The following is a 20003-nucleotide window of genomic DNA, read 5'->3' as shown; positions in this document are numbered from 1 at the left end:
AGGCTCAAAAATTAGCTCTGGGCACCAACGACCCCTGAAACCCACTAATACTCCCTGAATACTACCAGGCTCCAGCCCCAGGTTTGTTGTTTTTGGTAATTAGATTTTTTAACACTTTTATTTAGGAATACTCACCATGTAAGCACAAAAAAAAAGGAAAAATAATTACAATGTAAGCAAAAAGTAAAAAAGGTCTTAAAACGAGATTTTGTCACCTGGCCTATGCAGCAAGCCTTCATACTGAAACAGTGAAATGCTGAAGGTTGTTTATCAGTGACTTCCAAAACACCCCACTTGACCACAAAAACTATATATATATATATGAGCATTTTCTGATTTGACAGTTATATGGTTAAGGTTTGTTTAAGTTGGGTGGCTAAAACCACTTGGTGAAGATTAGGGTAAGATTGTGGTTGATCTTAAAAGACATAAGCACTGACTGCTGCAGTGGTTTATGGTGTCAGAGTCAGACTTCGTACATCCAACCATATACTACCATCCTGGTGCAGTTGCCTCCATTGCCCAGTTGATATTCCATCCTTGCCTTGCTGATGCACTGTTGAGCTTCCTGAAAGAGTTTATTGAGACATTCATGCTGTTTCTTTCATGTGAGCTGAGAACGGAAGAATAAAACATGAACCTGTGAACCTGCACCTCAAAGCACATAGCTCTGGAGAATATTTCATTAATTTCTTGTTTAAAAAAAAAATAAAAATAAATTTTTTTTCACAACAACAGAGGTACAGCCAAGTGAATGGGTGTTTGTGTGTGTGAATGTGTGGGGATGTGTATGTGAGGATGAAGGTGGGAGTAAAAAAGAAAGAGCATTGTTATTTTATACTCACAAGGTCACTTGATTCCAAGATAACACACAGGTGTTTTTATCTCTTTAATGGGAAATACGTGATTGCAAATCACACCCATATAGCTTCTTTTGACGTCTTAAGACATGACAAGAGTGTTTTTCCAGTCGCATGCAACTTAGGGCAAAAACTGCCCAAAAATAATTTATTTGACTGTTGTCATTCTCTCTCCATCCACTCAGTCATATTCTGTGCCCTTGAGTTATTCACAAGGCAAGGCAGTCAAAGCTGCTTTCATACCTTTACAGCCACTCTATCTATCTATCTATCTATCTATCTATCTATCTATCTATCTATCTATCTATCTATCTGTCTATCTATGTATCTATCTATCTATGTATCTATCTATCTAAGAAAAACAAGCACTTTAACCTATGGGTCTATGCCACTGTGAAACACTACAAAGACACAGGTTTGTCTTCAATCCTTCCATCTTCTATATATATATATATATTTAATTGTTTAAATGTACAACCTTTTTTTATACATAAAAAAAAAATCAGCACGATAAATGAAAACAAAATATCAAATTCGTTCTCCGTGTTGGTTGGAGCCCTGCACAGTGTCTCTGGTGGAATAGACTGAACAGAGCGAGTGAGCAGTCTGCCCTGCAGTTTTTTTTTTTTGTTTGTTTGTTTGTTTTGTTTTGTTTTTTTCAATGTCTTGGGAGAGTATATAGGCGCCGTGTTTTCCTACACCTCTGCATATTCCAGAGAATCCCCCAGAGACTCAGCTCAATCTGGCTTGACTGACAGCTGTTTCTCGTCTCTCAGGCATCGTCCATCTATGTGACCACTTCTGCCTCCCCGTATTTCAGGGAAGAACAAACGATGGACTGGCTCTTATAGGGTGAATGAGTAAACGGTCTGAGGACATCACGTCGCTGGCAAGCTCGGCTGCAGCCGCCTCACCCCCGTCATCTACTCGTCTAACTCTTCTTCTACACTTGAGCGTCTCATTGGGTCCTCACAGCAGCTTTCACCATGACAACATTTGACTTCTCGGACGTGGAGGCGTTTTTGGACTGCCATCCGGATCTCTTCGAGGAGTATCTCGTTCGGAAGGCGAAGTGTGATCAGGTTAGCAGGTGGTTGAAGGAGCATCAGCCGTCGAAAGTGTCCACGGCCGAGGAGAAGCTCGGCGCTGCCAGGGATCCGCTCTGGCCGACCAACCCAGACGGGCTCCGGCGCAGATCGTCCCACATGGAGCTGCGACGGAACTTCGCCCGCTCCAAAGCCACCCATGCACACCGGACCTACGACGAGCATGTGAGCCTGAGCGAGCACGAGTCCCAGTCCACAATGAGGCGCCGTGCGCTCCTGCGTAAAGCCAGCTCCCTGCCTCCGACCACCGCGCACATCCTGAGCGCCCTGCTGGAGTCCAGGGTCAATGTGCCCCAGTACGCGTCCAGCGCCATCGACTACAAATACAGACTCAAGGAGACCAACGAGAGGGAGTTTTTCTTGGAGTTAGTGAAGGACATCTCCAATGATTTGGACCTGACAAACCTGAGTTATAAGATCCTGATCAATGTGTGTATCCTGGTGGATGCAGACAGGTGTTCGCTTTTCCTCGTCGAGGGGCCCGCGCACAAGAGGACACTGGTGTCCAAATTCTTTGATGTGCACTCGGGCACCACAGTCAGGCCATCCTCCAGCACACTAAACTCCAATGAGGTGCAGGTGCCCTGGGGAAAGGGGATCATTGGATATGTGGCAGAGCATGGAGAGACTGTAAACATCCCAAATGCATATGAGGTAAATGTGAGCTTGGTCTACATCATTATGATCTTTACACATTTTCATACTCAGATAACGGTCAATTCAGTGATATTTACAGTGAGTGACACTATTGATTGTCAAATCACCAATGGTGGGATCAGACCTGTGTTTTCCAGCATTTGGAGAAAACATGAACACAAACAGTAAGTCATTGTTGGAGGTGCCCCTTTTGGTCATATAAAAAGTATCAACAAATGTTCTAAAAGAATGAAAAATATTTTTAAATCGGTGGTTTTCGAAGTTCTTTTGCTGCCAGAGGACAGTGTTATGCTCTACTGGAAACACTGTCCCACACCTCCGAGCTAAAACTTTTTACTAAAAGATTGTGGTTCGCTCAACTTGAGGAAATGGAGAAAATACTCTGAGTAATTACATCAGTTATGTCATAATAAAAATAGTTCACTCTGTAGCAGTCACAGAAAAAGGAAGGAAAGCAATGGTTATAGTTCTTGCAGCTTTACACAAGCTCGATCTTGTCTTACCAGTGGCTCATCACATCATTATATCGTGGCCCTGGGCTGCTTGGGAGGCTGAGGCAACATGACGATGCGGATCCCCCTGAGGTCTATTACTGCAAAAGTGTAGACATGTTTCAGGGAGGGGCATTATAGTTTGCTTAAAGTAAAAACAAGAGGCCTCCAGCTAAGCCATGAATTTAAATACCCAAGAATCACACCTGACAATTGTGTCAGGGCTGCTTCATTGTACATGACAACAGCGCGTGAAACCCAGATGTTGTAGGAATGTGATCATACAGGGCTACGAGGTCAAATGAGCTGGCATTTTACTGTGCACAGTGAGGCGTACATGTGTGTTCATGTGGGATTATTAATGTGCAGTACATGTGTAGCCTAATGTGTGTTTGTGTGACCACTATTCCAGGATCACCGCTTCAGTGATGAGATAGACAAGTTAACAGGCTACAAGACTCAGTCCATCCTCTGTATGGCCATCTGTAACAGTGATGGAGAAGTCATAGGTGTTGTACAAGCGATCAACAAAAATCCAATGGGCACCCCCTTTACTGAGGATGATGAGAAGGTGAGGCTCTACTATGTTTCTCAGTTGAAAAAAAAAGAAAAAAAACATTTATCAGGTTCATGTTACCACGGGGGTTTTCAAATTCACAAATATTGTATTGCTGATTATCATCTTCAGTATTATTGTAGTTAGTTTGAAAATTAAGGGTATTTTAGAGATGGAATTAAAATTGGATTCTGGTGGAGAATAGCGTACCCCCACCACCACCGCTCGCCCCTCAGCCCCACCGACCACCACCACCACCACCACACACACACAGAAGCACTTGAGCCATGCAGCTGGAAGCACTGTTTGTACTTTGATTCTCTTTAATGGCCGTGGAGAGGGGCAAAATGTTCCCTGGGAAGCAAAATACCAGCTAAAATGAAGAGAGGAGGTCAACCTCTTACTCAAGTGTGGAGCATTAAATATGTCTGGCTGTGTAATATATACACAAACTTAGGAAACACATTTTGAGTGGATATATTTTCAGTTGCTCCCGGAGCAATTACCTTAAAATGGGTTTCCACCGCTCATGAATACAAGTTCATTCTCCCAGTTTGTTGATGAGCAAAAAATATACTGTGATGTGAAAAGTGTTTGGCTTCTTGTTTAAGTGTGTAGCAAGGCAATAAAAAAAGCTGAGTTGCTCATATGACTCACTGCAGGTAAATTCTAAAAAAAAATCAAGAAAACCAACCAAACAGAGACGCTGGTGCAGGTAATATTTGTAGTTTGTAAAAATCACAAGTTTACTTACCTCGGCAATAGTCAAGCTGCACTGGGAACGCAACATTTTGTCCACAAGGTGGCAGAATAAAGTTGTGGAAATTAATTTATTCTAAATTCATAGGGTTTGTTCTCTGACTTGTACTTCAAAGAAATCAAGTTTCTAGTCATTGTGGCATATTTTTATGATTTTTTTTCTATGTGAAAGTAAAACCCTAAATATGGCTAAAGCAAAGCAGCCTCAGAAACTACTTTTGGGCAACAAAGACGCTGAAAACAGAAAAAACCATCTTGATCTTCCATCTTATCTAGACATTTTAAGGGCTTTGATGTCTTGATAAATACCATCTTTCTCTAAATCATTACTTCATTAACAGGGAATCTATTGGAGAGAAAACACCATCATGACTTTCTAACCCCATCACTACACACTCTTTGGTTTTCTTACCTAGTTTTATGCCTTTCTGTTTAGCATATAAATGGGTAACATTTATAGATTATGCATGCCTTTCAACACTGTTTTGTACTTTGATTCTCTTTAATGGCCGTGGAGAGGGGCAAAATGTTCCCTGGGAAGCAAAATACCAGCTAAAATGAAGAGAGGAGGTCAACCTCTTACTCAAGTGTGGAGCATTAAATATGTCTGGCTGTGTAATATATACACAAACTTAGGAAACACATTTTGAGTGGATATATTTTCAGTTGCTCCCGGAGCAATTACCTTAAAATGGGTTTCCACCGCTCATGAATACAAGTTCATTCTCCCAGTTTGTTGATGAGCAAAAAATATACTGTGATGTGAAAAGTGTTTGGCTTCTTGTTTAAGTGTGTAGCAAGGCAATAAAAAAAGCTGAGTTGCTCATATGACTCACTGCAGGTAAATTCTAAAAAAAAATCAAGAAAACCAACCAAACAGAGACGCTGGTGCAGGTAATATTTGTAGTTTGTAAAAATCACAAGTTTACTTACCTCGGCAATAGTCAAGCTGCACTGGGAACGCAACATTTTGTCCACAAGGTGGCAGAATAAAGTTGTGGAAATTAATTTATTCTAAATTCATAGGGTTTGTTCTCTGACTTGTACTTCAAAGAAATCAAGTTTCTAGTCATTGTGGCATATTTTTATGATTTTTTTTCTATGTGAAAGTAAAACCCTAAATATGGCTAAAGCAAAGCAGCCTCAGAAACTACTTTTGGGCAACAAAGACGCTGAAAACAGAAAAAACCATCTTGATCTTCCATCTTATCTAGACATTTTAAGGGCTTTGATGTCTTGATAAATACCATCTTTCTCTAAATCATTACTTCATTAACAGGGAATCTATTGGAGAGAAAACACCATCATGACTTTCTAACCCCATCACTACACACTCTTTGGTTTTCTTACCTAGTTTTATGCCTTTCTGTTTAGCATATAAATGGGTAACATTTATAGATTATGCATGCCTTTCAACACTGTTTTGTACTTTTACTTAGGTGCTGCAGATGTATCTACCATTCTGTGGAATATCGATTTCCAATGCCAAGTTGTTTTCGGAGTCTCGCAAGGAGTATGAAAGGAGTAGGGTGAGATGTTGTACATTGTGCATTTACGCAATGGCTGACAAAACCCTTCTAATGCATCCTTCAACAACATGACATGGTATCATAAATATGCCAACACCTTGTAATGAACATCAGTGATTAGCGTCCTTACTTACTGCCACAGGCTCTGCTGGAGGTGGTCAACGACCTGTTTGAGGAGCAGACCGACCTGGAGAAGATTGTCAGGAAAATTATGCAGCGAGCCCTGACCCTCCTGCAGTGTGAACGCTGCTCTGTGCTTCTCCTGGAGGACATCGACTCACCTGTGAGTCTGGCTCGTTATCAGCATTTCTTGTTCAAAACTGTCTTATCTGTGATGCTAAATGTAGTTGTTGCTAGTTGTGGTGATACGCGTCCTCTCTCCTAGGTTGTGAAGTTCTCCAAGACGTTTGAACTCATGTCTCCCTTGTGCAACATGGACCGTGACATCAGGTGAAATTCTTTAGGAGACCATGAAGGTTATTAAAAAGACAGTGTGGCTGAGAGACACACAGACTGATTCTTTACCTTAGGGGGGGAGGCCACTACAGTGACAGACATGTCACACAATAAATAGATACAAGAATTTGTATGGATGCATTTCAGCACAGCATAACTGGTAAGAAAAGAGAACTCACTTAACTGCCCCGACCTGACTATTGTTTCCTGTTTGGGGTTATTGGCCAAATCAGCATGGAGAAGCTATCGTGTTCTGATTGGCTGATCAATAACAGCATTGCTGAGCTGGTGGCTTCGACAGGACTGCCTGTTAACATCAGTGACGTGTGTCAGGACCCACGCTTTGATGCTGAGGTGTGGACCTATTACTCTCCCCGTCAGACCGATTCAAAGTCACACAAGTAGTAGACACTGACACAGACCACGCAAAAAATCATTATTGTTGCAGTTTTTATAAACACTGTTGAATTTGCTTAAGTTGCTGTAATCTGCTTTCGAGCCCCACACACAGCACATCGTCCAGTGCTTGTATGTGATGTCCAGTCAAAGAAAAAACATGGACCTGGGCATTTAAACAACATTAAAATAAAAATTTTCTCTAACAAACATATACTGTTCTCAGTCCTTCTCCACAGTCACTGCCTCCTCTCTTTACAGGCAGATCAGGCCTCAGGGTTTCACATCAGATCAGTGTTATGTGTCCCTATCTGGAATAGAACTCATCAGATAATTGGTAGGTTGACCAGAAACAATCCATTCGCTCTTACTGGAAACCGGTTGTCATGTCATAGTCACCGATATATGTGTCTTTTCTACAGGGGTCGCACAAATTCTGAACCGACTGGACAGGAAGACTTTCAATGATGCAGATCAGAGACTATTTGAGGTTAATTAGATAAAACTTAAATGACATCTACACTACCAAGGATTTGTTTGGGTGTACATTGTTGCACTAGATACACATTATGCCAACTTTTTAAGGTCATTTAATGTGTTTTTTCCTCTGTTTTTTTCCGTGTGTGCAGGCATTTGTGATATTCTGTGGACTTGGAATCAACAACACTATGATGTACAATCAAGTTAAGAAGACTTGGGCCAAGCAGTCTGTAGCGCTGGATGTAAGCACAACAGCATGTTGATTCAAACTAATCTTTCTTTTTTTTCACCCACCACTATAAAGAACAGAAGACAATATTAAATTTCCTTTTTGTATTTATGACTTTTTCAGTCTAAGTTTTTTTGTACATTTTTCCCTTTTTCTTCACTTTCCCATTGTTTGTGTCGCTTTCAAGATATGACATAATAATAATAATACAATTATAATAACATAAAGGTGAATAGGTAACACATAAAATCTTATTTATGATGAAAAAGATCACAGAAATAAAATAATCTCCTTGCTACCAGTCACTTCAAAGCCCTCAATGAGCATACCACAAGAGTATGTATACCAGTATTTAAACTATATCATGCATTAAAGCAAGGTCAAATAAAGCTATTTCAGCAAAAAAGTAAACTTCATGAATGCCTAATGAAGCTGTTTTATTTAACAATCAATGAGACTACAAGTGAACTTTGTAAGGGCTGTGCTTTGAAATGAACTAGTTATCTTGATATTGATATGAATGGAAAGATAGATGGATTTTCATAGCTTGTTGTATAGAAAATCTGTTTCACCAGAAATAAACTAAGACAGTCTACATTATTCTAAATCCAATACTCTAAACTAGAAACTGATTTTTATCAAAGCCCTTTACATCTATTCCAAATGAGTGTAAGAGAAAATCTCAGTCATGGAAGAGTGTGGAGTCACTGATTAATGCTAATTTCTGACAAAGGCTCCTCACAGTCATTAGTGTCTCTGTCTGTGTTCTGCTCCACTGCCCGTTATCTAACCTGAGCAGTTACATTATCCTCAGCTAACATGGTTCCGCTTCTCCACCATAAATATTTCAGCTGCTTTCAATAATTCATACTAAATACTTGTGCCAGTCTGCTCACCTCTCATCAAAAGCATTGCACACTCCTGTATTTCTGTCGCACAATCTTTGCTGTTTCTTTAAACACGTGAGGGATCTTTCCTTCTGTCGGGAGACCCTGACATCTCATTGGTTTTGAAAGCAGAGATGTAGTTTGTTTGATCCTGATTATGTAACAAGATAAGTAGGAGAGACAAATTCTTGGCAAATATTGATTATCTGCTGCTGCAATCAGTGTCTTTTTTTTCCCTCACCATTTTGCATGATTTCTGCTTTTTTAGATGTTGTCCTACCATGCTACCTGCTCTAAGGTAGAAGTTGACAGACTCAAGGTAATCCTCAGGGAGGAAGATTAAGAAAACAACATTCATACATATACTAACTTTCTGAAATGTATGTAATGTATGTATGTAACTGGTTGAAGGTCAAGTATAATCTGTTTGCAAAGTGTTTTTATTGCTCCACTTCCTCCCTTGTTGGCACCGTGTGACTGACAGTTCTGTCCTCTCACCCTAAGGCAGCCAAGATCCCCCTGAGCAGCGAGTTAGGCATCGATGAGTTTCACTTCAACGACTTCTCTTTGGACAATGACGCAATGATCACTGCATCGCTCCGAATGTTTCTGGAACTTGGTGTCGTGCAAAAGTTTAAAATTGACTATGAGGTGAGGCCCCAGAATATGTCCTTTAATAGTTGTGTTTGTCAGGCGCTAGAGTCCACAGTATATATGTATGTAGGCACCGTATGTCACCTGTATATGTGTCTTCTTGTAGGTGTTGTGCCGCTGGCTTCTGACTGTGAGGAAGAACTATCGAACTGTGGCGTATCATAACTGGAGGCATGCTTTCAATGTGTCCCAGTGCATGTTCGTTATGATCACAGTAAGTGTCAAGATACACCAAGTTAAGTCAGATTTATGTGTATTGCTTTCAGTTAGCAACTTTGTTCCAACCCACAGAACTTTATTTTAAAAGGGGGGGGTGAGGGAGAGAGGAAAGGGAGGGGGGTGGGGGGAGAGGAAAGGGGGGGGTGAGGGGAGAGGGAGGGAAGGGGGGGTAAGGGGAGAGGAGAAGGGGAGAGGAGAAGGGGGAGAGGGTTAGAGAGAAGAAAGGGGGAGGGGGTGAGGGGAGAGGAAAGGGGGGTGGGGGGGGTGAGGGGGAGAGGAAGGGGGGGTGAGGGGGGGTAAGGGGGAGAGGAGAAGGGGGGGGGGTGAGGGGAGAGGAAGGGGGGGGGAGAGGAAAGGGGGGGTGAGGGGGAGAGGGAGGGGAAGGGGGGGGTAAGGGGGAGAGGAGAAGGGGGAGAGGAGAAGGGGGAGAGGGTTAGAGAGAAGAAAGGGGGAGGGGGTGAGGGGGAGAGGAAGGGGGGGTGAGGGGGGGAGGGAGGGGAAGGGGGGGGTAAGGGGGAGAGGAGAAGGGGGAGGGGAGTAGGGGGAGAGGGTTAGAGAGAGATAAAGAGGGAGGGGGTTGGGGGTTGTGAGTGGTTTATTTGAGCCATGGGTGGAGCTGGAGATTTTTCAGGCTGGGGCGCTGCTCAGGGATTTGGGCTAAACACATTTGCAAGAAATTCTGGCAATCTGGAGAGAAAGAGGGAGAGGAAAGATGAAGCTGACCGCTACAGTGATCCACCAGAGTGTGAACTAAAATGAACAGATGTGTGTCCGCTGACAGATTTGTGTATGATTGTGTTTTTCTTACTTTCGGACAGTTCGCTGCTGATTTCCAGATCGTTTACAAGGTACTGGGTGGTCTCAAACAGTGTATTTCTGTGGAGCATTTCAAACCCGACCACTCCCAGCTGCCACACTGTGGTGGGGCCGGCACTGTAGGTACCACAACTGTACCACTCTGGAGGGACGTGAGAAGGGGTACCTAGAATACACAGACATAATGATAAAACATGGACGATGAGGAGGAGGAGAAGCTTTGTTATATGTACAAGTCAACGATTGGTAAATCATAGTAGAAGCCAGTCGTTTTACCGTAGAATATGTGGTAAAACGATCTTTTCTTGTCAAAGCAGCTAAGACCAAAGTCAATGAGGCGAACTCGTGGAACATTTGAGCTGGTCTCAATCAGGATATTTTCAGACTTGATGTCCCGGTGAAAGATACAGTTGTCCTGAAGTTCTATCGCTGCATCAACAAGTTGTTTCAGTATGGTCTGGGAGATAGACAGAAAGAGGGCGATGAGGGACTCTGAGGCAGAGGTTTGACATTTTTCTGGGTTAACTGCTCCCATAACCTGCAGCATCCCATAAACTGATATTTTATTTGTAGTTTCTAGGTTCTGCCCTGTGTTTCCACTGTGTTTTACAAACCAGAATGTTTTGATATACGTCATTGAAGAGGTGACATTGCTTCAGATACCAGGACAAATGTACACTGCAGTTCGGTTGTGGGACAGACAACAATGAGTTGAAAGGGAGTAGAGAGAGTGAACGAGACTGACATCCGACCAGCTACCACCTTGCTGACCAGTGGTGAAAGACGTACCCAGATCCCTTACTTAAGTCAGAGTGGGAATGCTGCAGTGTGTAAATACGCGGTTACAAGTAAAAGTCCCGCATTCATTTCTACGTGAGTAAAAACACTTAAGTATTATCAGAAAAATGTACTAAATTATTGCAGCATGGCAGAATTTTGCAGAAGAGTGTTATGTTCTGGAGCCTCCAAGGGCCTATAGTTGTTAGATAAATGCAGTGGAGTAAAATGTACAACATTTCCCTCTGAAATATAGTGGGGTAGAAGTATAAAGTACCCTAAATTGGAAATACTCAAGTAAAGTACAAGTGCTTAAAAATTGTACCCAAGTACTGGAACAGTGGAAACAAAGGCGGAACCTGCGACAGTGGCTATACTTAAATTACAGGTCATTAAGTTTCTGTATTGGAAAAAGCTTTAAACACACACATAAACATTAACATTAACAGGATCCTCAAGCATCTTACCTTGACCTCTCCCTCCTGTAGGCAGCCTTTGTTAATCTGTATGTATTTGTAGAGCTCCTCAGAGGGGACTGGTCTCTCCAGCACCAGGATCAGCTCCTGGTCCAGGTCATACCAGTCCAGTAGGGCCACAGATGCTGACGTCCCCACTGATCTATTAGTTCCAGCTGCGAGGCTCAGCATAATGGCCACCTCTGCAGAGAGCTGCTTCCCGTTTTGATCCTGAAACATCAAAACAAAGTGGAGGATGAGGGAGAGAAGCTCCATAGATAGCCATAATTCCCTCAAAATAAATTCAGTGGGTGAGTGCGGTGATACGCTGTATACAGCAGAGTTGCAGAGTAGTCGGTCTTGGGCACTTACCACATGATTGTAGAGCACATTTTCTTGTGGTATGTGTTTGATAGCTACCTACAAGACATAAGCACAAGTTTGGATATCATTTTCTGACCATATTGTGTGTGTGTGTGTATTTACGACAATGTGTGCGTGTGAACCTTACCGGTAAATTATCGGCTTTGCGGTAGCCGGCAAACACAGATCCGCAGCCTCCTTTGCCGAGGTGATTCTGCTCTTCGTATTTGGCCTCAAATTGAGCTACACAGACACACAGATATTTGGTTTTACTACACTTGTGAGGAACATCAGGGAGCTCTATCAATCTCAATTAATCACTTCTTACTGACCTCTTTGGCCAACTACTGTCAAGTCCTCCTTGGTCTCCTTCAGTTCCAGGTTCCTCTTTTTCTTCTTCGTGGGCCCTTCTCCATCAGCAGAGGTCTTCCTCTTCCCGCTTCCACTGCACACATCCTCCACAGATGTACTGCAGCCCTCTGCAGGGTCGCTGCTGTTCTCTACAGATGAGAAAAAAACCCAGTGGAACAACAGTTTGTTGGCAGTCAATGGCACGAATGTGGACAATTAGTCGTCCAACGTAAATTTCAAAACAGGCCGTCATTCAGTGCCTTCTAATATGACACAAGTCTTTTCTGATCTGCCACCGCTATGGAGAGAGGTGAGAAAGAAACAAATAATCCCAAAGAAAACTGTCGGTAGTGTGTTCGATGGATTATCTAGACAAACCAGGAGACTAGTCTTGGAAATAAATGTGGCTCTTTATTTTTTAAATGTCATTTGTCAATGATGTGAGGACCAAAAATAAAATATCCACTGGGGTGAATACAAAAATCTCAGACAGATAACTCAAAACCTACACAAAGGTGAATCAACTTAAAATGAATCAACTTAATCTAACCCCTCATGTAAGCTGTAAACTGATGATACATTCCCAACTGTAATTTCATTAGCCTACCTCTACCAGTGTCTACTGAGGAGTGCTCCGACCCCTTGTCATACAGGTTAAACAGAAGTCCTCCTGTCTTCTGTTTCGTCTGCAGTGATGGTCCCTCTCTGTCTTCTCTGACTTTGCTCTCGCGTCCTGTCACCCTGCCATCCTCCTCAGAGCTGTTACGGGGTTCAGCCACCTCCGAGACCCTTGCCCTTTTTCTTTGGGTTTTCTTCTCAGGACAGGCCTTTCTTTTGGATTTTTGATTCCTGTCATCCTTTGCAGGCAATGCCCTCTCTTGTGTCGTGCTGCTACTGCGATCTAAGAATGAGAAAAACACAATGGCTCAATTTGTCATGAGCTGTACTCACTAACCTACTATCTTCTATCTCACAGTGCAGACCTAGCTCACATATACCTTATCAGGATGAGAAAAAGGGCTCAACAGCAGGAATAAGAGGTGCATCTCAAGTTACAATCTGAAATAGTGCCCTCTTTAGCTGATAAGACCGTTAAAATGACTGACTGCAGGTTTCTGTCTGGATTTTATCACTTACCTTTATCTCTCATAAGGGCCAGAAAACTGCGAGTAATAATCCTGTCAGGAGAGTGTTTGTCCATGATGATGCTCACAAAGTTTCAAACATGAAGACTTGAGAATAACACGTGTATGTCAAAACAAAACATTTCTCAGTTTCCCAGTTTGCCAGTTTCCCAGTTTGCTCTGTCCATGTTCCGGTGAGCGGAACATGGAATGTGGTGACATCTGTCATAAGGTCATAGCCAGTAACACAGTGAAGTGTTCCGGACTCTGCAAATTCATGTTTACAAAAAATTGTGTATGTCGAATATTTGACTCTTTCTCATTCCCCTGGCTGACTTCCCTCCTATTAAAAAGCCCCCTGGTTGTTTTTATGAACTGTTCATCTTGAGCTTAAAGTCGAACACTTTAAAAAATGAATGCGTAACAATTTTAGCTATGCAAGGGGCATGGGTTTGGGAATGCCAATGCTGTTCTGTTGGGCAGGCCACCACTTTGTGCCCAGACTAAAATATCTAGGGAATGACATGACCGTTATCTGAATAACAAGAGTTGATTCATGGAGATGAAAAGTAGCGCACATTTCCCACTTGGGTGCCATTAACTCTGACGTAATTAAAAGAGTGCCAGTAAAAACCTCAAATGATGAAAAACAATATAGAAAACATTATGCAAATATGGGAGTTTTTGTTTGTTTCATGTATTCATTGAAGGAACAACAGTTGCCTGCCACCATTTTTTTTTGTCACTTCAGTGGAGGTTTAAGTCACATGCTTCATGTATGTCGTGGGTGATTTGCTAAGTCTATTTCTATTGCACTTTGTCTAAATTTGCTTTTATTGATACACCATTTTTCTGCGATCCACTCAGGTTTTTTTTATGCACATACTGAGAATCTGCATAAAAACAAGTGGATGGAAATCAACCTAATGAAAGTCTAACCTTTACAGTAACACTTTATTTTACCAGATCTATTTACCATTTATAATTATTATATAATCACTTAATAAAATGATTCGATCCAATGATATTTTAGTTTTGACTAGATATAAGGACATGTTAAGTGTTAAATATATAGTATATGTCAACAATTATAGCTTCTCCTATAAAGCATCTGAAACTGGTGCATTAACAGTTAACGACTTATTGATAACAAAATATAAAATAAGTGTCATCACGTTACACACATGAACAATTATTACAGTTTGTTACAAAGCCTTTACTAACTGTTTATACACATGTACATCTAATTCTTAGGTGGGTGTAAAACAGCTTGTAAAGCTTGTGTGCAAAACTCATGAGGATAATTGGAGCTTGAAGGCTAATTTTGGATCTTTGAAACACTGGTGTAAAAAAATTAACAAAAGGTCAACTTATTAGATATAATCCAAACACGAAGTGGACCAGAAAAAAATGCAATGGCTGATTAATTTTTTTCTTGCCCCAAACTACAGGTGTGAAAGTGATATTAAAACTAAAAACTATTGACATGTGTGTCACAGTAAACAAATCGACTGTGTCAGACCTTTCACTTTGACTGAGAACATTTCCCGACCTACTTCACAACAAGGTTTCCTGGGAAGCTGTGTGTTCTCCAGCCAGGTTGTCTTATATTTAGATGTTATTTGCAGACAGCTAATTCTCCAGTGGACCTCCATGACACCAACTGTGGTTCCTAGAAGATTTATGAAGTAGCTGATGGGCCTTTGTGTTATGTAACAGAATACAAATGAGGGAGTGCCAAAATTACTATCCAGTCAGCCACAGTCAGCAAACATCTGCTCTACTTTCACACCCTTGAGCAAGGCATTGCTTCCCTACCAGCTCTTTGGGCTTAAATAATAGGCACATTTTGTTGTTGTGGTGTTTGGGTTGTCAAAATTGCCACAAGTATGCTGCGATGGCTAAATTTCATGGGTATTTTGATACAGATATCAAATTGTTTCTGTGCCTAATCATATTTTTGAAATGTAAAAACAACTAAAGCTAGATATAAGAATGTTCTTGATGCCTCATAATCATGAACAGGTTGGGTTTGCAGGTAAAAATGAGAGGACATTTGGCCCATGTACCAGTGATATACTTGAATCATAAAGTGTTGATTTGACAAGCAGCATCTGATCCCCATTAGCCTACAGTGCATGTACTCATTTACCTCTTGTTTTTCAGGTGGCACAGACTGAAAAGAGAGATAATAGGCCAGAGAAACAGGCAGACCTGAAACTCTTTATCATATTTATCATTACCGTAAAATGAGATCCTAAAATCCTATTATCTTTACTCAAGGTCTTAATGAGTTTTAAATATCATTATGCACAATGTTAAATTTGTTATGTATAGTCTTAAATTCCTTGGGAAATATGGGTGAAACGTGTCTCATATTTGATTTTTACTGCCATCAGTGGTCCCACAAAAGTTTAAGTTTGACTTTAAAACTTGCAGTAAATGTGCTGTCATCGCCATATGGACCCAAAGCTTCTGTGCATGTTTACTGGTGCATCCGTAAAAAGCACACTGTATTGTTTCACTCATTTTCATTCTTATCTCAACTACACGCCTGTAAAGTTTTGTTGTTGTGACGCTATCATGGTGAAAAAATCTATCCACAGACAGACAGACACCTGCCAAAGTTCTCAAAACCTACCAGCTTTATGGTAGTTCCTGCTTGAGTAGTTTGGTCTCTAGGACCACATTTTGCCATGATGCCACACACACACACACACACACACACACACACACACACACACACACACACACACACACACACACACACACACACACACACACACACACACACACACACACACACACACACACACACACACACGTGGACACACACACACAGACTCTCGGGGTGAAAACAATACCAGCCCTGCTGTCGCAGCAATGTCCAAATTTTCTAAGATGCTTATCTCCAATTTCTCTCATACCAGAATTTTGTGTTACGTGTACCCCCCTTCAACCTCTCTCTGTCTTATACAGTAAAAGCAAAATTCCACTAAAAGACACATCAAATCTTAGACCCTCAATGAGGACAGCACATTGTCAAGGTTATTTTTTAAAACGTGCCATGAGAAAAGTGATTCTCAGTGAACAGAACAAATGGAGTATCAATGTGTTGGTCGACTCTGCTAAGTGGATGTATAAGAAGATGTCTATCTGCTTTGCTTTCGTCAGACAGCCAGTTTTCAGGATGTCCTGTCAGATGCAGAGATACTGGCCCTGATGGTCGGCTGTCTGTGTCATGACTTGGACCACCGCGGCACCAACAACGCATTTCAAGCCAAGTGAGTGACTCAGGCCTGCCGTATAGGATGATAAACAGGTTACCTATAGGTGACTGAAAGTTTCACTGCTCTGTTTCTCCCTGCAGGACAGGTTCTGCTCTGGCTTTGCTCTATGGGACGTCAGCCACCCTGGAGCATCATCATTTCAACCACGCAGTCATGATCCTACAAAGTGAGGTCAGGAGCAGCAAGAATTTAATTTGACACGATATAAAAAATTGTTTATACTTACTCCTAAATGAAATTTGAAAGGATATTAGGAATAGCCAATGAGTTGGATCCTTTTTACTGTAAGAGAAGCATCAAATTCAATGTTGCATGTTTCAAATGGCTTTAATGTCACACGGTGCCAGCTAGATAGCTTTCAGTGTTTTGTAGGATTTCCTTCCTCCATATGTTACCTTTGCAATGTCTGTCCCTGGTTTGGCCAAATACACACAACTCAACAAGGAAACACATGCAAAGCAGTGAGCGCTAGTGACATTATGAGTCTGCTTTATTTGATCGTCAGGAACTGTGTTCTCTATTGATTTCTATTAACAGAGGACAGAGAAATAGTCTATATACATTGCTAATTAACATTGCTAATGGGAGCTTCATTTGACAGTGAGCGATGACTTTACCAATGCTTTGGCTTAGAGGATAGATTTTTAGTCACTATTGCTCATCCCTGTTTGCTTTTGTGTATGTGCCTACTGTGTGCTATTGTATTTTTTTTCACAGGGTCACAATATCTTTGCAAACCTCTGCTCCAAAGAGTATAGCAACATGATGCAACTATTGAAGCAGGCTATTCTCTCCACAGACCTTACTTTGTACTTTGAGTAAGTGATCTTTATTTATGGATTTAATATCTTAATACAGATTATTGGAGAAATAATTCTTACAGGTAATTAGAAGAGTTATCATTTAAATTTATGTTTTATTACCAAGTGCTTGTGCGGTAAAAACTATTCTTTTGCCTTTGAACATTTTTTGTATCCTTGGCTGTCTCTCTGCATTGGAAGGCGCAGAACTAAGTTCTTTGAGTGTGTTCTGTCTGGAGAATTCAGCTGGACTGATGAAGGACACAGAGAAGTTCTAAGGTTTCTACCATTGTGCTAAATAAAATTGTTCTGTGCCAAAATAACTTTAAATGTGAAGAGCAAAACAAGCAGCTAGACATGAACGTTGATGCCATCAACAGGTCTATGCTGATGACAGCAGGTGATCTGGGCGCCGTCACACGTCCTTGGAAGATATCCAAACAGGTGAGAGTCCCAATTACAAAATTTCTCACAACTGGCTTTCATGAGTGTTGAGGGCTTGGAGATGTAAAAACATAGGTTGAACTTGGTTAAAGAAGGACCTGTTTGCATGTTCTACCCTTTTCATACTGACAGTTTTAGGCTCCAGAAATTTGCATGTCCCCCGGGATTCTTCCCTGGCTTTCCCACGATGCATGCTCGGATATGCCCCTGTTTCCCTGTGGCCTTGAAACGTGGATGCATTAAGAGAGAGCTCTTACATAGATCCATGCCATGAATACAACAAACAAGTTTAGAAAAGTCATCAATCAGTTTTCTTTTTGGTCAAAAATGCCTCTAAGATAGTGTCATAGTGTCGTTGTTGTGGTTTCCTTATAACTTTTCAGTATCCAAAAAGGAACTAAATGGCATTTCAACAAAGCTAAATGAAAGAAGCAAGAATTATTTGATTAAAAATGTGCTCCCTCAAATACCCCAGTGCAGGCCATGGAGGCAAGCCTTCTAAAACTTTCAAAATAAACTTCAATTTAGCCATTTTCGTTTGTCGGGAAGTGTATGACTTATGTAAAATTGAAGTTTATCTGCAAAGCTTTAAGAAGCTTGCGCTGCTTTTTACATTCTTTTGCCACAGTTGTGTTTCCTGAATCTCTACAACGGAGGTGGTGAGTGCAGAGTAAGCATGACCCATAGTCACAATGGCCACAACTATGAGAGTAATACCAGGAAAATACTGCAGTATTCCTTGCTAAATCACTAGAAGTAAATTTTGCACAAATGTAACAAAATGCATGCACCCACTGGCACTGAGCCCATGTTTTAATATAAAAATGTTTCATCGTGTCTGAATAAAATAATGAAATAATGGTGGTTTACACTTATGTCCCAAGGTTGCAGAGCTGGTGACAAGTGAATTCTTTGAACAAGGTGACAGGGAGAGGTCTGAGCTTAAGTTGACCCCGGCGGTAAGTAAGCAAGCCTTCAAACTCTTACCTGCCACTGCGATTTTTTTTCTAGTGCACAGATTTCTATCCCATACTGAGTTACCAGCATATACTTGTTGTGACCAGTGTTTTGGTGCAAATGATTATGATGATTGTTTTTGGTCGTGGATGACAGAAGCTTGTCACCTCTCTGCAGGCGATATTTGACCGTAATCGCAAAGATGAACTGCCCGCCTTACAGCTGGAGTGGATAGATGGGATCTGTAAACCGCTTTACCAGGTAGGTAACCCTGAATGTCTAAAGTTAAACCTTTGCTGTGGGTCCGATTTTTATACATGTAAATAAAAGCATTGTTTGGGAGTTTGAATTTCAACCTCACTCTCCTGTGTGTCTCACAGGCACTGCTGAAGCTTAACAGGAAGTTGCAGCCGATGGTCAATGGGATTGAGGCCAATCGAAAGAAGTGGCAGGAACTCTGCTCATCCTACCAGCAGACATGCAGAGTCTCAGTGTCCAGTCAGAGTACCGAATCAGATCAGGGTCCTAAGTCCCATGTGGACAAAGAAACCAATCAACACCTAGAGTCCACAGAGACTGTGAAGCCAGTCGAAAACGGAAAGTTTGGATCAAAGTCTAAGTGTGATAATCAGCCAGCATCAGCTGGCATCACAACATTGGCAGAAAAGAAGTAAAGCAAGCAAAGTGTTAACTATAGCTTAATCCATTAAATGACTTACATGGGACTCTTCCCGATGTACCCTGTGATTTTCTGACAGAGATGCAGTTTCATCTGCTGAACATTTTGCTTTTCACAGTGTCACTGTATTAAACTCAGGAGCAGGAATAATTCCTGTTTATCAAACTCTATTTAAAGGGCAGTTTCCCATTTCTATCTATCTATCTATCTATCTATTTATCTATCTAAATTTCTATCTATCTATCTATCCAAAAGATTTCACTACTGAGATACTGAGGTTTGTAAGAATGAGAGACTACTATTGAAACCAAAGAGGGTCACTTATTACTGTAATGTTTTGTAATGGGAACTGCCTCAAAAACACAAGCCCATTGGATTGCCTTTACAAAACAAAAAGGAATCACTGTGATTTCCCTCTGTCACATAGATTACCATTATGAATGTAGACCAGAGCCTTGATCTTGTTCCTGAATGTTTCTTACTGATAGGCTGTCTTACCTCAGTTGCGAATCTTTGGCTGCATGGCGTTATTTTCAGTGTTTGTAGGTAAACTGAGCCTTCGGCAGTCAACTTGTTCTGTGAATTGCATGTTTGTGTCACGTGCGTGTAACCTCCTAATTCCTTGAAAAATTATTACAAAGAAGAATACAAATAGGAATACAAATCGT

At 41.3% G+C, this 20003-nt stretch overlaps 1 protein-coding gene across 1 annotated transcript; it reads left to right on the top strand.

Moving 5' to 3' along the window:
* The first annotated feature begins 1846 nt into the window (after positions 1-1846).
* On the top strand, positions 1847-19330 carry pde11al (phosphodiesterase 11a, like). The gene is made up of 20 exons (XM_040117382.1): positions 1847-2620; positions 3527-3685; positions 5869-5958; positions 6101-6241; positions 6344-6408; positions 6648-6768; positions 7072-7147; positions 7233-7300; positions 7440-7532; positions 8675-8725; positions 8911-9057; positions 9167-9274; positions 16340-16449; positions 16536-16626; positions 17173-17273; positions 17457-17534; positions 17636-17699; positions 18584-18658; positions 18834-18917; positions 19037-19330. The coding sequence occupies exons 1-20, from the start codon at positions 1847-1849 to the stop codon at positions 19328-19330; spliced, it is 2790 nt and encodes a 929-aa protein (XP_039973316.1).
* The last annotated feature ends 673 nt before the right edge of the window (positions 19331-20003 follow it).

Source organism: Xiphias gladius, chromosome 22, assembly GCF_016859285.1.
Source record: "Xiphias gladius isolate SHS-SW01 ecotype Sanya breed wild chromosome 22, ASM1685928v1, whole genome shotgun sequence".
NCBI classification, from domain to species: domain Eukaryota; kingdom Metazoa; phylum Chordata; class Actinopteri; order Istiophoriformes; family Xiphiidae; genus Xiphias; species Xiphias gladius.
This window is presented reverse-complemented; position numbering and strand designations above follow the sequence as displayed.

Coding starts and splice junctions, on each gene's coding strand:
- pde11al (XM_040117382.1), top strand. CDS start 1,847: ATGACAACATTTGACTTCTCGGACGTGGAGGCGTTTTTGGACTGCCAT. Junction 7,148..7,232: donor TAGAACTCATCAGATAATTG/GTAGGTTGACCA, acceptor TCTTTTCTACAG/GGGTCGCACAAATTCTGAAC. Junction 17,274..17,456: donor GACCTTACTTTGTACTTTGA/GTAAGTGATCTT, acceptor CTGCATTGGAAG/GCGCAGAACTAAGTTCTTTG.